Here is a 17440-nt window from a genome sequence, read left to right as displayed (position 1 = left end):
GCTGAGTGTTTCGGGACATTCCCAGAAGTGAGGCTTGCCCCTGAGAAAGTCATGTTTGTATGCGACTGTGGTTAGAGTGGGGTGGAACCACAGGATGCCGAAGGCCTAGTCCCCCAGCGCTCCCCACCCCCGCCAAAATCTCTACATCTCCTTACCCCTCAGTTTATTCCTTTCCACATCCCTCTGGGCCCCAGCCAGTCTCCAGGGAATTTAGCAGATGCAAACAGCAGAAAGCTGTTTTCATGGTTTCAGAGATTGTGGCAATATGTATCATTAAGTACAAACTTGAGGAACCAATACACACTCTCCAGATGAAGTGAAAATGCTTCCGCATGCCTGCTGCCCCTGCTCTGTGGCTCAGCCTTACGTTTAGACGCGTTCTTCACTTTTATTTTTTGCTTTTATTTCCACCAATTAAATTTTTAATCAGTCCAAGATTTATTTAGGAGCATGGTATAACATTTGAGAACTTTTTAACCACGTAACTACAAAAACACCACGTCAGTTACTCAGCGAGGCCAGGCTGCTGGCTGACCACTTGCAGGAGGGGTGGAAGGCAGGGCAGGCCTCTTCTTCCTGCCTACCTCCATCCTTCCTCCCTCAGCTGGCTAATTATGGCTTCTGGCCCTGCCAGGGTCAAAACTGCAGGGGGCGGCAGAGTTCCTAAGTGGCTGACACTCCTGGGAGCTGGTCTTGAGTGGACTGGACCTGGCAAGTGTTTTGAAGCTGACTCTCTCAGGGGCATTTCTGGGCCCACACCTGCCCTCGCCTGCAACTCCCCTGACCTAAGGGAATGTGGTGTTACTAACTTCCCCTTTTAAGCTATCTTTTCTAGTAGCATATACTGTTATTTCCCTCACCTTGAAAAAAAAAGATGCGCTCACCCTCCCACTATGGCCCCGTTTCTCTGCTCTCCGGCACACACGCCTCCTGCCCCTGCGAAGGAGCTGTTCCCGTTCGCTTCCTCTGATTCCTCTCATTTTCCATCCAAGCAAGGTTGCCCACTCACTGCAACTGCTCACGACAGGGTCCCCCACCACCCACCAGGTTCTGACGCCACAGGGAGCTCTCAGTCCTCTCCCCTGCCGCTGCTCTCCCCGACTTCCCGAAGCCCTTTCCTCACGGGGCTCCCCGGCTCTCAGGCTGCTCTGGTTTCCTCCGACGGCCCTGGCCGGGCTTCTCAGTCCCAGCCCCCGAGTGCTGGCACTCAGCACCCCTGGGGCTCAGTCTTCCGGCCTCTGCTACCTTCTGCTGCCGCCCCCACCTGCCTTAGGGCTTTATGTGTTCTCGACAAGTTGACAACTTCCAAACTGCCATTTCCAACCAAGACCTCCCTCCTGTATTCCAGACTCAAATACCCACTGCCTCTCAACGTCATGTCTTGGAAGTCTAACAGGACTTCACGTTAATATATCTACAACTCAACCTCTGATTTTTCCCTGTAAAAGTTGCTCTTCCCAATAGTCATCCCTACCCAGCAGCTCCATCTTTCCAGTTCCTCTGGCCGAAAACCCAGTAACTCTTTCATTTTCACAACCCACATCCAGTCTATCGACAAGGCCAACAGCTCCACCTTAAGAACACATCCAGATGCTGACCAACTTCTTACCACCTCCACGGTTTACTGTCTCGTAAATGTCTCTCTGCTTCCGCCCTTGCCCTCTGACGGCCTGTTTTCAAAGTCACAGCCAAGGTAAGCAGCGAAGAGGCCAACGTCACTCCTCTGCTGAAAACATCCAGTGACTTCCCATCACGGGAGTAAAGGTGAAGTCCTGTCGGGCCCTGCAAACCTGCTCCACCAAGACACCCCGCCCCCACCCCCACCGCTCTGCTCTCTTTTCTCCTTCTTTCCTCCTCACTGAGTCTAGTTCCGCAAAATGATGGAGATTCTCAAACATCTCATTCAGCGTTCACTCTGAAATGCGAGTATATTTTACATCAGATTTTAACAAGAAGGGTATTACAAATAAGTCAGTGACACCCCAAATCTGATCAGCTGATTAGGCTGAGGTGGAATGAGTAACGTCTAACAGCACGGAGAAAACAAGCATTCAGAGCACATAATTCAGGCCTGAAAAAATGTACTTATCCTCAACCGGTCAATATCAGCACCCAAAGGAAGCAATTCTGGCACCTCCACTGAACGCACACCCCTCTTCCCAGCACACCCCTCTTCCCAACACACCCCTCTTCCCAGCACACCCCTGTGCCCAGCACACCCCTCTGCCCAGCACATCCCTCTGCCCAGCACACCCCTCTGCCCAGCACACCCCTCTGCCCAGACACCCCTCTGCCCAGCACACCCCTCTGCCCAGACACCCCTCTGCCCAGCACACCCCTCTGCCCAGACACCCCTCTGCCCAGCACACCCCTCTGCCCAGACACCCCTCTGCCCAGCACACCCCTCTGCCCAGACATCCCTCTGCCCAGCACACCCCTGTGCCCAGCACACCCCTCTGCCCAGCACATCCCTCTGCCCAGCACACCCCTCTGCCCAGACACCCCTCTGCCCAGCACACCCCTCTGCCCAGACACCCCTCTGCCCAGCACACCCCTCTGCCCAGACATCCCTCTGCCCAGCACACCCCTGTGCCCAGCACACCCCTCTGCCCAGCACATCCCTCTGCCCAGCACACCCCTCTGCCCAGCACACCCCTGTGCCCAGCACACCCCTCTGCCCAGCACATCCCTCTGCCCAGCACACCCCTCTGCCCAGACATCCCTCTGCCCAGCACACCCCTCTGCCCAGACACCCCTCTGCCCAGCACACCCCTCTGCCCAGCACACTGCAGGTCACTCAGACAAGCACTTCTTCCAGGAGTGCTTGTTTAAACAAATGCCTTTGTATAAAAACAAAACACAACAAATCCTTGCGCCCAGCACAAGGGGAGAGATCGAAGGTAAGGGCGGTCTCACCTGATCCTGCATCAGTGCCGCAACGTGTAAGGTTTCGCCTCCAGGGGCCGCACACAAATCCAGAATCCGCTGTCCCGGCTGAGGATCCAGAACATGAGCTACCACAGCAGATGGCGAATTCTACAGCGGCGGGCGGGAGGGGATCAGTCAATTATCATGATCAATTACCAACAACTCCATGTCATTTTAAATTTCATAATCATAGAACATGAAGATACCTTTGGGGGTAATCCAGTACAGCGCCCTCTGCCAAGAGTGTTTTTTCTAAATATACTAGTGTCAGGAAATTCACAATTTCCTAGGGCATCCTGTGATCCCACAGGACAGTCACACACACAGACACACACATGCATGACACATTTCCCCAGTCAACTCAGAAAAGGAAAAAAAAAAGCATATTGTTCTAATCTCAATTCAATGGTTCTCAATATTTTGGAGGCCAGAGACCTTTTAGAAGTATGAGAAAGCTTTAGATCTTTCTCCCAGAAAATGTACAGACTTTTGCAATATCAGGTGCTTCACCATCTAACTCTCCTTTAAAGAATCCTCATTTGGGGCTGTTAATGCCACTACAGGCGCACTTGGGTTCCTAGCTCCTACCACTTCCACACTCTAGTAGGAGAAAAGTAAAATGTGGAAAAAAACTTAGCTATTTCTGATTGGTACCTAGAAATATATTCTGAGATTGTATACAATCCGTCTATAGCAGTAAGTTTTATTAACTCATTAATTCATTATCAGTATTAATTATATGAAGACAGCTACTACAGGATGGCAGTCAGCCTTAAGTAAGACAGAATACCACCACAAAGAAATTCATTTTTTAAATTACTGGGCAAGAAAAAAAGAGGCTCACAAGCACAAGGCTAGTTATCATTTAAATTTAAAGGTTTCAGTTCATTCTCACACCAGAACACTTATGTCTGTTATTAGTATGGACTCAAGAAGTGTGTGAGGAGGTTACAAGGCTCTCAAGTGAACCCAAGGTCACCACCTCAGAACAGAAAATCAACGGTGAGATCGGAGACACCAGGGAGCAAGTTCTCCCCTCCCTGTGCATCAGTGAAGCATTAAAGTCAGAGCCAGTGGTTCCGGAACCTGAGGAGCAGTCCCTCCACGCCGTGCACGAAAAACAGCCCAGCCTGTTACAGGCACTTTTTCTCAACTGCCTAATTTATTCCAAAAATATTTTAAAAATTGAACTCCAATATAAAAATACTAAAACACACAAATGGCTACTGGAGATTCAGTGATTCTTTACCTAGAGTCAATGGCCATCCCGCACTCCTAATAGAGACAACATTAACGCAGTGGCCAAAGACGACAAATTTCCAATCAAATGTAAGACACTGAGAACCTGGTGGTTATGCAGTAAGTTGAAATCATGTAATAGCCCAAGTGGAAAGGCTTCCTGAAACATTTAAACGATGACAAAGTTCTCCTAGAACAGTTTATAGTCTACTACCTTTCTCTACAGTGTGTCTCAATCCTGGCTGCATGACAGAATCACCTGGTGAGTTTTTGTTTGTTTTGTTTTTCTCATGTGTGGTTTCTCATCTAGAACAGTTAAAAGCAGAATTTCTGGCAACAGGGCCTAGGCAGCAGTGTTTTTCGGATCCCGCCCCCCCACCCCCAGCTGACAGTCCAGCCAGATGTGCACCACTGCAATGCTACAGTGATTCACACCTTGGCTGCAAATTCAAATCACCTGGGAAAGCTTTTCACCATCCTGACTCAGACCCCACCCCAGCCAGACCAACTAACACCCATTCAGGTGGTAGGGGTCCAGGCAGCAGGATTTACTTAAAGCTCTCAGATCATCCATCCTCATCTGGCTCTAAAATCAATTACTTACAGAAACCAGGCAATGAGAAGATTAAGTTTCAAGCACCACGTTTAGATTTCAGGTAACCTAGCATATAACTGAAAACAGCATTTAAGTGCTAAACCTTTAACTGTCAGTTATTCCAAGTGAAGGGCATCGAAGGTTATTTTTATAATTCTGTGGACTGTGTTTCGGCAATGCAAGTTTCCTTTCTGATTTTGAAAAACCAGATAATCTTGCACAGTTACAATTTTCATGATTGTGTGCAACACTCCCATTAACTTTAAAAAGTGTACCCTTGTGTAACTTCAAGTGCCAAAGTGAGAAAGAATCATCACTGGCTTTTACGCCCCCGGCTCATGCACAAAGTGAAACCTTTCATTAGCTGCTGGAAACAACTAACAGTACAGATTTAGGGGTAATGGTTTCCAGAGAAAGGCAACGTAGGAGGTGGCCCAAAGCTGTCACTGGAAAACTGAGTAACCCAAGGTGATCCCAGGAAAATGGTCCTGATGGTCAAATACGTAGAAATGTTACCTGTCCTTCTGGACGATCACATGGCGTGGTGGCACAGGAAAGGCTCTGAGAAATCCTGTTTCAACAGAAGTAAAAAAAACTACTTTTATTGAGTTCCGTTTTCCAAATTTTATGCTCATGTTCTCTTTTCTCCCTTGTAAGTTTCTTTACTTATTGATTTTTGCATAATACCTTTTGCCAAACTACACTCCACCTTCACAAAATCAGAGATGTGGGTATGGGGTCTGATCTCATGGGAATCTGCCCAGACTGAGATGCTGGGAAGTCGGTCACAGTGCCAGGCCCTGAAGTGGAAAGTCCCCCAGTGTCAGCAAGCCTTTGCCAGCCAGTCGACTCTGCGGGGGGGGGGGGGGGGGTGCCGGGACCCATTTCCAGGCAGCGCCGAACAGTCCAAGGAATTGCTTCTGGTGGGACTCAGGCTCCTCTGTAGTTGCTCAGCTGCAGCAGACAGGAACTCCAGCTGTTAGCACTACTACATTTTGGCAACTGCCTCACGCGCTGGGACACGGTGGCCTTTAGCAAAAGTCTGTGCAGGGAACAAACTCAGTCAAGTGTAAGGAGACTACAAGTCTTCCCAGGAACCCCAGTGTACCAGGTACAGGGTCCCTGCTTATCCCTCCCCGGGCTCACTCAAGCTAGGCCCAGAATGGCTTTTCCCAATCAGCTGGCATCAGGCGAACCCCCCACGGTGCAGTCAGTGTCCTTACAGGAGGCTTTCAGACCCTGCTTGGAAGTACACTTGAATTCACTAGGACTCTCAGTTCCCCTCTAACAAAGCAATTATCCCTAGTCCTGCTTCCGCACATGGAACCCCAGGTGCCTTCATACTGGGGTCAGCAGCGTGAGCAGTCTGGGTGTGCCAGGACTAGAGCCACAACTGGCTTTACCAGGCACGGCGGCAGCTGGCTAGTCTAGTTGGTCCCAAATACCGCTGTCCCTCAGAGGAATTTGGAATTGTCTGTTGCTGTATCGAATCAGAAGGACAGCGATGTGAGGGCCTCCTTCTTGTCTACTGCTCAGCCTCCTTGCTGTTTCCTGACTTGCTAATACTGTTTTGCATCCCTGTGGGATTAACCACTTTATCACCTACTCTGATGTTACCATCCTGAGCCCCAGGGGGAAAAGATGTTTCCGGGCCTGGGGGTTTCCTGGTAATGACACAAATACGGGACTTAGTCTCAGAAAATCGGACCGCTCGCCTGCACATCACATCTCCACGTGTCTGACGTGACTTGCCAAGCACGGTAAGCACCGGGAAACTTTCCACTGGAAGTCCCTTATATAATTAGGCGGGTGTAATTATGAGGTCCCCGGACTATATCATAGGCTCCTATGTGGTTATAAAACATGCCAACAAATTCTTGGATTTATTTCCCAGAAATAGGTGGAGACTACAGTGAAAAAGGGCCAACTGTGGGCACTGACTTCTGACAATCAGACTGCAGCAGACCAGAGGGCTGCCCCTCCCCTGAGGTGAGCTCACATAAGGGGCATAGCTTCCTCCTGGGAAGTGTCACTGCTGTGAAGATGCCACGCTGGGAAGACCCTGAGTGGAGATCCCCCAGACAGAAATGCCTGAGGATGGCAAGCTCCAGCTGCTCCAGCTCAGACGCCACACGTGGGAGTGAAGAGCCTCTGAGATGTCCTCAGCTGCTCCTGAGACCATCATGGTTGTTAACAGACACTTAGTTCGGGGTGATCCATTACTCAGCACACACACAACTAACATACTTCTTAAGTGGGTTACAAGGGGAGCTCTTCCTCAGCACACACCGCTGGCCTCTTCAGGACTCTCCCAGCTAGTCAGGAACAGCAAAGCACGCCTGGCCTCCCAGACTAGCCTTAACGGCCATCCTCTCCATCACTCACACCTGACTTCTCACTGCTCACCCCAAGTGCTGGCTCATGCTTCCTATTTTTGATGCATCTGGTTATGAAGCCTAGTTGGTCACTTGGTTGCTAACCTTGAACACGCCACGCCCCTGCTTTTCAGCCTCCCATGCACCCACCATACGCCTGATCGATGGATGAACTGCATGTCTGGGCACACCCTTAGGCCCCATTCCTTGGCTTCTCCCCTCACAGGCGAGCAGCGCTGTCGGTCCAGGCCTGCGGCCAGCGCCTGCAGGTTCTGCAGGCTCACTCACTCACTTGGGTGTGGAAGCAGCGTCGATGTGACTCCAGGAGCAGAACAAAGCTGATAATCTCTCACTGTTCAGTGGTAGAAGGAGAAAACTCACATCTTCATCAACAGTGCTATGAGCCGGTACCAAGCACGACTGCGCAGTGAGGACAGAAAAGTTAGACAGGAGGTCTCGTCAGGCTGTGAATGGGCACAACTACCGATTTTCTTATCCCTAAAACAGAGATGATGACAGTGCTGGTGCAAGGACCAAACAGGACAGTATCTGCAAGATGCTTTGCCCAGGGCCCGACACACAGGAAGAGCTCAATAAATGCAGGCTGTTCTTCCTCGTATTCCATGTTGTCTCAAGCTTAATACACCCAACACTGAGGCCTCTGTATTTCCTGTTCCTCCCACATCTTCCCCATCCCAGTTAATGGCACACTATCCTTTGAGTTACTCACCCAAATAAAAAGAAACAAAGAAAAAGAAAAGAAAACCAAAAAAAAAAAAAAAACCCAAAACACCTAGAGTCATCCCCATCTCCTTTCCTTCACTCACATCCCACACCCAACTCAATAGCAAAGGTTTTTTGGTTCTGTCTTTAAGATATATCCAGAATCGACCACTTCTCACCCCTCACTGATCTGCCCTTGTCCAAGCTCTCGTCACCTCTCCTTAGTTTACAGCCAAGATGTGCGAACTCCCCAGCCTGCTGCGACCCACCTTCCACATGACCTGACCCACTCTTCAACCAGCAGCCAGGAGAACTATGTTTAAACGGAAGGCACATCAATTTCTTTTTTTTTTTTTTCCCTCAAACTCTTCCCATGATTTCCCATCCTGCTAATGACCTCACGATCTCATGATCCAGCCCCAGACCTTCTCCCTTGTCAATTCTGCAGCCCCTCACATATTCTCAGCTTCAGCCTCACTGGCCTTCCTATTGTTCCTGAAGCACATCAGCCACTCCTGCCTCAGGACATTTGCACTTGCTGTTCCGACTCTTCTCCAAATACCTAAATGACTTGCTCCTTCAGCTCCTTCAAAAGGTCAAATCCTCCCAAGGGGTCTTTGCCAATTATCCTAGCTAAAACCACACCTGCCAGCACTCTCCGTCCCTCTCCAGGCTTGAATCTTATTCCTCACCAGCCACTTCGCTATGTGTTGGCTTTGCCTTGTTGTTTCTCCCACTGGCGTGTGAGCCCCATGGTGCAGAGCTGCTGTTCACTGCTCTGTTCCCAGCGCCTAGAAACAGTGCCAAATACATGGTGCTCAGTAATTGTTCACTGAAGGGAGGGAGGGAAGGAAGGAAAAAAGGAAGGGGATACAGAGCACTACTTCTTTGCCTCTAATGACCTACAAAAAATCCAGGCTGATCAAATGTGGAGCCTTGCTTGGGTTCTACGCCAAAATGGAGGCCTCTGTACTTCCTTGGCAGGGAAGGGATGTGCGACGGCCCTTTGGGTACCTGTTCCTTCATATTTCACTTCTTGCAGCTACAGTGTAGTCACCATTAGTTTGTGGCTCCTGCTTTTGCTGATCTGAGGCACCTTCCCCATCATATACGGGGCAGAGGTGAACTTTTCAGATAAAAACTTTTGCCCAAGGTGAAGAGGAGAGCAGGCTCCAAGATCAAGTCTTCCTTCTGGGATGCTAGTTCTGAGGGAGGCCCGTTGGCTTTGGGGGGTGGTCAGTGGCAGGTCCCTGAGTTAATTTACTCATGGGCTCGCTCACAGCGGGGTAAATGTGGGTGGTGCCTAGTTCCTGGGTGGGTCAACAGCTTGGCAGGTTAGAAAGCGTGCTGAGCAGGGGGTTGGTGTCAGGACACGGGTTTTAGTCTAGACTCTGCTACCCACCAGATCTCATAGCTCCACCGTCTGAAGGAGGAACAGCTAAGGAACCTGCCACAGCCCCGTGACATGGGTTCCTCTTCACCTTCTCGGGGGACAACATCACAGCTGTCTCTACACACCCCCAGTAGGTTTGAGACCAGAGCCTTACACGTAATTGGTGAGGAAACAGGAAAACAACTAAGGTATTTGGTGTTGACACCATGGTTCATATACAAGAGCTTTTTCTTTCTTGATTTGTTTTCACTCATTCATTCAGTGAACACTTATGGAACATCCATCTAGGTAATGGAGGCAAATCTGCAAAGGGGTCTTGACTCCATTTTTCCTTTATCTCTGAGCTCTAACCCTCATGCTGCTCCCTGGAGTGGAGGCTAAGACCCCTCAGGCTAGAAAGGCGGTTGGCTTCTGTGCCAAATGGTTGACACAAATGCTTCTCTTTAGAGAAGGGACAGCCACCGTAAGGCTCAGATGAAGTCTGCTGCAGACGCCACATCCTGTAACCCAAAGGGCTGGCGACCTGTCTCAATGCGGGCTTCAGAACACACTCTGGGAGGGTGCAGAGGGGGAGGCAGGAGAGCAATGACTTCGGATTTGCTGGAAACAAGCATGGCAGGAGCTCTGGATCCCACAGGGATGGGTTTGTCAGAGTTGCCATCCTGCCATACGGCATGAGGCCCAGGCGTAGCAGGTGGCAAAGACACAGCCTTAATTACTAGCTTAATCAAGGAATTAGGTGGGTTATAAGTCCCAATCCACAGCTTGGGCTAGCTGAATTTCATCCTCTCCCTTCCCCACAGAAATGCGCGTCCGGAAGTAAACGAGAGTGGGTGTCATCCACGGGAGTACTTGTGCTGAACGGCCCGGTCTGTCTGCATACGTGGCTGGAAGAAAAGTGATGTGTTAAGGAGGAAATACCCGCAGGCAACCCCTCCACTCGCTGGAAGCTGCTCAGGAAGCTCCCAAGGTAGCATTTACCCTTTTCCCTGGAGGACTTGCTGAATTGCCTTCTGGAGAGGAGAAACACCATCTCCAGCAGCCAGATGAGCGCCTCCCAGGGGTCTGGACCTGGGAAAGGACTGAAGTCTGCAGAGACGTGGCGGACACACCCCGCCATCTCGTTTATGCCCATAAGCTCTCCAAGGCAACGACTGTGCGCTTCGTGCTGGGCAGCTGCCTCTGGCCCAGGAAACTGCTTGGCCCTTGGGTGTGGGTATCAGGGGGCATAGGAACCCTGACTGCTCAAGGGAACTTGGACTTGATCCTTGTAACTCACAGTGTGGTCCCCAGTCTAGCAGAGTCAACGTCACCCGGGAGCTTATAAGGATTAGAGAATCCTAGAGCAAACTGCAGACCTACAGAATCAAACCTGCATTTCAACAAGATCCCCAGGTGATTTCTATGCAAATTAAAGTTTCAGAACAAGTGACCTGGGTAACAGATGGTACAGTCCAACTCCCCATTAAAACTGTTTCCTCAAAAATTCTGTGTGACTTAAAATTGGATGAAAAGCAAGGTCTATGAAAAATCCAGGCCACTTAATAGTGACTCGTAACTGAGATTCGGTATCTGTATTTAAATACACATATGATGCTGGGGTTCTCAAGGGAAGTTATACCAGGTGGTAAGTCTCTAAGATATGGGGTGGTGGGGTACAAAGCAACAGCGGATGGACAGGGAGGGTGTGGGGGACATAAAGGCAAACCACGCTTTGTAATTCTGCCCATAGCCTGGTGGGTGACATCCTTCACGGCACCGTGGAAGGTCTTCCCACTGCACGGCAGGGCCTGTGGAGTTCAGAGTATCGACTTAAGCTACTGAAACCTGCAACCCATGAAGCTGGGTCAGCTGTACCCCACTGGTGATCTCTCAGCCAGCAAAGCCCGACTCACTTTCACACCAACACCCAACTTTGCTACTTCCGAACTCACTGCGGCCTGAGTCATTTCCAGAGACTCTGGGGCCCCAGAAAGCACAGACGGGAAAACCCTGCTGAAAGCAAGTTCACGGCACGCGTCACAGACAGCCGTGAAAGCTGGGCTGAACGATGGGTATTTAATGCGGCGGCCGTGGCGAGCCACTGAAGGCTTTTAAAGCAGGAAAAGGACAGAATCCAGGTTGGGTTTTCAAGCTACAACTTGATATTGTGCGGTTAGTAGAACGTTATTACCTTAATCCAGCAAGCGTTATGAAGACGTCAACTAAGAATTTTTGTTCTTTAATTGAATGCATAGCGAACAAAATGTGACTTTATTTTGATGGACAGTTACGGGCACAAACACTGTGTGAGTGACTCGGGGCACCACTGCACAGGCCAGTCCACACAGTGATGCAGGGAAACCCTCAGTCCGGCTGGGCTCTCCTCACCCATAGTGTCATTTCTTGAGTATCTGTGCCAGGGTTCGCTGGTTGGTTGGTTTTACACATCACTTGGTCTTCATCCTCCTTTCTCTCTCAGGCCGAGGGCGGTCCAGCTGCCGGCAGAGGGCATCCAACTCTGGACTGGCATCTTCAATCCACTTCGGGACAGAGCAGCAACAAGGAAAGGTGAGGCCCTGGGTAAGACACTGGACAATTCTGGGCTCGCTTCTTCATCTGTAAACCTTCTACCCTGCAAAGGGCATAACTTCAGGGACTGCCTGGCTTGAGTCCAGAGTGTGGCCTCCCGTCCTGAGAGGGTCCCCAACGGCAGTATTCCAGCCCTGCCATCCTGTGTGTGGAAGATTCCTTAGTTAGTTGGGCCAGTTCCTTCTGGCCTCTTGTCCTCAGGAGAAGATGCCAGGTGACCAGATTCTAAGTTGGTAAGTTGTCCCTGCTTCCCACCAACACATTTCATCTTAGAATATCTGGTTTTCTTTGCATGGATCTTAATTTCTTGTATCAGCTTCAATTAGTTTCTAGTTTTCCTGCCTCCTCTTGGCTTCTCTCAGACCCAACTCCGATGCAGTCGGGTTTTTTTTAATACACTACACAGATACTCCTTCTCAGGACTCTGATTAAACTCACACACTTCACCTGGCATTACAAAAGCTGTTTCAAGCCTGGATTCCTTCTCTGAGGTTATCTGTCAACAACCTATCCATAAATTAATAGTAATGGTATGTTTATTAGTTTCCAAGGACTTCTATTAGTATATTGATTCCGAGCAGAAGCTTAGCATCCGGTTTAGGTAAAGATTTAATTTCCTACAAACCACACAATCTAATCATATCATCTGGTGTTCAAACAAACACTAATTCAGTGGCCTTTGAATTCTGATGTGTGCACCAGGGCTGAGCCACACAGAGTCACAGAGTTTTCACCAGTCTGCTGTGACAATTTTTTTTTAAAAGAAAGGTCAACATAGTGGATTTTTAAAAAGCCAACTATATTCAGTTTAAAAGACTGTCCGTTTTTCTCAGTTTATGCTCTTACTTCCTTTTTTTGTGTTAGCAACATTCTTTAAGGTATTTTTCTCTTAATAAATATATTTGACAAAATACAAATGGACATTTCTGTAACAGTGCCACAAATTTTGGAGAATATTTTACTGAGCCATGAAATCCAAAATAGACTATCCCAGGCTAATGGGACATCCAGAGATTTTAAAAAGATGAGCCAAGTCCAGGTTTACAACCTCCCCACCGCTTTCTGGAATCATAAACACCCACCATTGTTTCTGGGGGGACAGGCAGGGAGGAGACGGGCTTCCCACACAGACGTTTAAACAGACCAAGTCCAACATCAAGTCCACATCCACGTGCTCAGCAGGAGACTGGCGGTGGGCGAGCTGACTCCCTGTCTCTCCAGGTCTTCACACTTCTGAGAGGCCTGCCTTTCAGAAACAACTATTATTGCCTTTCTTTCACTCACAGGGCAACACTTTGATCTTCAGCTTCCCTGGGAAAATGACAAAGTGCCCCTTCATCCCAGGTCGCACCAGCCTCAATCAGGGTGTGGCTTCCACTTGGTGTCCTGGGCTCAGGGCTCCCGGCTGGGACCACCTGCTGCCTCCCAGGGGAGCCCCAGGGACTGCTCTGATTTCCCTGTCCCCCCATCCCCCACTGGAGGACCAGCAAGGGAAGGAGCGGGCTGTTTGCAGGGAGGGAGCGGCAGGCTGCAGGCCTCTCCACCGCGGTCGGCACTTGCTGAGCTCCACCCCAAGGCCTGCCAGGCCCCCTCGGTCGGGGCCTTTAGTAGGTGACCCAAGTGGGAGGTCCACGCTCCGCCTCGCTCTCACCTCTGATTCCCGCCGACCGGGGCCCCCCCACCCCGTCAGGGGTCCTTCCCCCTCCTCAGCTCCCTGTCTCACTTCAGCGTGGCTCCTTCTTGCATCCCAGGGGCCTGCCCATCGGTTCTAAAACCTTCTTCACCATCTGTCCTTCAGGCTTCGAAGCCTCGTGTGCGTACAACTTCCCTGGTCCTCCTTGACAGCCCCCATCCCCAAATCTATAATGAGCCACCCTGTCCCCACACAACCCATGAACTTCAGCACCATGATGCTGAGTCAGCTTCAAGGTGGGCCTGAGGCGAAGGTGGGAGCCGGAAAGCCAATGGCTAAGTGAATGCTGTTTGTAGCTTGGTTCACTTAGCAATCAACCAGACATCTTTCCAGGTCAGTCCGTATCAGCATGGCTCTGTAGTTTTAATGGGTGAACAGTATTAACATTCTTTTATACGGTTATACTGTAATTTCACCTATCCTCGACTGACAGACATTCTGGTTATTTCCAATTTTTCTCTATCACAAACAAATCTCTCTGGAACTGTCAGACAGCATGACCCGTCAGTCCCCTATTCCTCATATCCTACACATCAAAACAGAAGCCACTTCCTCACCAAATCTAATCTGCCCCTTTCTCCTGAGTCCTTTTCATCGGATGGTGGCCCACTATCCACCCTACCCACTCAAGCTGGGAGCCGTGCAAGTCAACCTTGAGCCTTCTTCTCCCCGCAACAGTACAGGGGATGTTGAAGTACATCAGCTCTGAAGAGAACAATTCTATTTACAAGAGGAAGAAAAATAAAACACTTAGGAATAACTTTAACAAAGGATGTGCAAGACTAAAACTACAAAACCGTGCTAAGAGAAATTAAAGATCAAAATAAATGGAGAGACATGCAATGCTTATGGGAGACTCAACATTGTTAAGGTTCCTGAATTGATCTACAGATTCAAAACAATACCTATCAGAATCCTAACAGGTTTTTTTGTTTTTTGTTTTTTTGGCAGAAACTAACAAGCTCATCCTAAAATTTATACAGAAAAGCAAAGGACCCAGAATAGCCAAAACAATTTGAAAAAGAACCAAGTTGGAGGATGATTTCTTCCTGATTTCAAAACTTAGAGTACTTACATATATGGTCAATTGATTTTTGACACAGGTACCAAGAAAATTCAGTTGGGGAAAGCATAGTCTTTTAAACACATGGTACTGAGACCACTGGAAATCCACATATACTTCGATCTTTACCTCACACTTTATACAATAATTCAACATGGCTCATAGACCCATATGTAGGAGCTAAAACTATAAAACTTCTGGAATAAAACATCGGTGAAAATCATTTATGACCCTGGGTTAGGGAGAGAGACACAACACTAAAAGCATAATCCATGAAGAAAAAAATAATAAACCGGACCTCATTAATATTAAAAACATTCACAGTTCAAAAGACAACATTAAGAAACGGGAAAGATATGTCACAGACCAGGAGAAAACATCTTCAAACCATATGTCTTATAAAGGACTTGTATCCAGAGTATTTTAAAGAACTCTTTTCCAAAATAAGAAAACCCAATTAAAAGGTAAGCAAAAGATCTGAATAGTCATTTCACCAAAGAAGACACACGAATGATCTACAAACACATGGCAAGATGCTCATCATTAGCTACTCGAGAAACACAAATCAGAGCCGCAATGAGACATGGCTGCACACCCACCAGAACGGCCGTGACAGCAAAGCACAAACAGCAAGCGTTGGTGAGGGTGTAGAGACATCAGACCCCTCAGGCATTGTGGATGGACAGGGGAAACGGCGCAGACATTTTGGAAAAGAGTGTGGGAGTTTCTTAAAAGGTTAAACATATCATAAAAGCCAATAGCACTCCTAAGTATGTACCCGAGGGGAATGAAAACATGGCCACACGAACACTTACACACAAATGGTCATGGCAGCAGGTGAAAACAACCCAGCGTCTAGCAGCTGGTGGCTGCATAAACAGAACGTGACAGAGCTGCGCAACAGAAGACAATTCAGCAATAGAAAGGGTGTTACTGATACAGGCTCCACGGATGAACCTCAAAACATTATGCCAAGTGTGCCAGAAGCCAGAAGCAAAAACTAAGTATTATCCCATTCCATCCACAGGAAATGTCCAGAAAAGGCAAATCAGAAAAACAGAAGGTGTTTTAGTGGCTGCCTGAGGCTGGGGGTGGGAATGGAGACTGACTACAAATAGGCACAAGAGATCTTCTTGAGGTGACGGAAATGTTCTAAAATTGGTTTGCTGTAATGGTTGCACAACTCCGTAAACTGACTGAAAAAATCACTGATGTGCACACTTAACCAGGTGAGCTCTATGGTGGGTAAATTACACGTCCTTAAAACTGCTGGTGGGGGTGGGGAGTCCTGGCTCCACCCCCAACACGCCGGGAAAGTTACTGCAGCTCCCTGTGCCTTCAACTTCTCACCTGTGAACCAGGAAGTCAGGTAGTGCATGCCTCGAGGTCACTGCAAGCACCAACTGGATTAACACAGGTGAAATACTTAGCACAGTGCCAGATACGCCAGTAATGCCAGTGATTTTTTACTTAGTAGTGTTCAAATTAGTCACCATTCTTCATTACTTCTTCCCTGGTGTGAAGCTCTGGAACCCCCTTTAGACAGAAGACCTTAGACAGAACCCCTGCTGCCCTCACCCCAACGTCAGGCTTGCACCCCCACCTCTGCATCCAGCCCCAGGGCACATGAGGCCCTCCACAACCTGGTCTCTGCAGGACCCCCCCACCCCACCCCCACACCAAGTTCACACTTACCACGGCCACCCTCTCTGGGCAAATGCCCTTTCTTCTCCCTCTCCTCCATCTGCCCTGTGATTCCTCACCAGCTCAGCTAAGGCGACGCCCCTCACAGGCCCTCCCTGGTCCTCCTGAGCTGGGCCTTTCTGTGCCCGTAACAGTCACCACGCCCATCTCCACGCTGAGCTGAGACATGGATTACAAAACGCATCTCCTACCCTGAAGTATGAACCTGGCCCAGTCCCAGGGCAACCAGGACCCGGGAGGGGCTCGACCAAGTGCTGGCTGGCCGAGCAGGTGCCCGGCCTGTGCAGCCAAGTCTCGGCTCCTCACGTGGGGAAAATCACTCAGGCTTCCAGGGAGTGCAGGCTTCCTTCCAGCAAGTCACTTAAGCAAAGGGACAGAGGTTATGTAGGAAAATGGAAATAAATCTTCCTAGGGCTCTACCTATTTTGAAGAACTACGGTCAGCAGGAGTGAGAGCAAGTTCAGGGCTCAGGCCCCCTTCAGTGGAAGCTGTCCACACTTCCCACAGCTCTGGGCCCTCCATCAGCGTTCACAGACAGTTGGTCATGCCCATCTTTCCAGTGCAAGTTTTCCTAACTTACCTGAAATCAGAGTTTCTAAACTCTGAAACTGATCTGTTAAGAATTTTGGGGACCGCTCACAGTGAGCATATACAACAACTACTTTTTTTTCAAGTTCCCCAGATAATTCTAAAGACTAGAAGACTCAAGAGCTACTTTCAAGAAATCTAAAATTTGTTCCTCTGTTTTTCAGTGTTCTTATTGATAAAATGGTGGCAGTTATGCTTAGATTCATGGATAACTGAAATCCTTCTGAAAGTGCAATTCACAGATCAATGTTCAACGGAATTTTTTCCTCCTATTCTCAGTACCTTAGGTCACTGTCAAAGTCAAGTCCGACTTACTGAAACCATCTGGTCAGTAAGTATCAATATTCATATCAAAAATGTATTTAAAATCTACTAAAAGACAGTTAAGACAAAGGGAAAAAAAACACATTGCCACAATGAGTCTTACTAACCCACAATCAAGTGCATATTAAAATGAAGGTGTGAGTGCAAAAGGTAACCGAGAGTAGTAATATTTCTTGAAGACTAAGCTGTAGATCCTTACCTTGATCTTGGACTTGCAACCTCTATGAATAAATCCTGATTTGTG

At 48.8% G+C, this 17440-nt stretch overlaps 1 protein-coding gene across 1 annotated transcript in view; it reads right to left on the bottom strand.

Annotated features, from left to right (window-relative positions):
* Positions 1-17440, bottom strand: part of LOC116277021 (ankyrin repeat domain-containing protein 26-like) — a 37261-nt gene extending 19821 nt beyond the window's left edge. Inside the window, exons 1-4 of the mRNA XM_072955179.1 lie at positions 17396-17440; positions 7430-7557; positions 5279-5333; positions 2917-3036 (exon numbers count right to left, since the gene is read on the bottom strand). Coding sequence (XP_072811280.1) covers positions 2917-2928 — 12 coding nt within the window. The 5' untranslated portion in view covers positions 2929-3036; positions 5279-5333; positions 7430-7557; positions 17396-17440. The remainder of the gene's footprint in view (positions 1-2916; positions 3037-5278; positions 5334-7429; positions 7558-17395) is intronic.

This window comes from Vicugna pacos, chromosome 35, assembly GCF_048564905.1.
Source record: "Vicugna pacos chromosome 35, VicPac4, whole genome shotgun sequence".
Lineage (NCBI taxonomy): Eukaryota > Metazoa > Chordata > Mammalia > Artiodactyla > Camelidae > Vicugna > Vicugna pacos.
The sequence above is the reverse complement of the archived record's forward strand: the minus strand, read 5'-3'. Positions and strand labels throughout refer to the sequence as shown.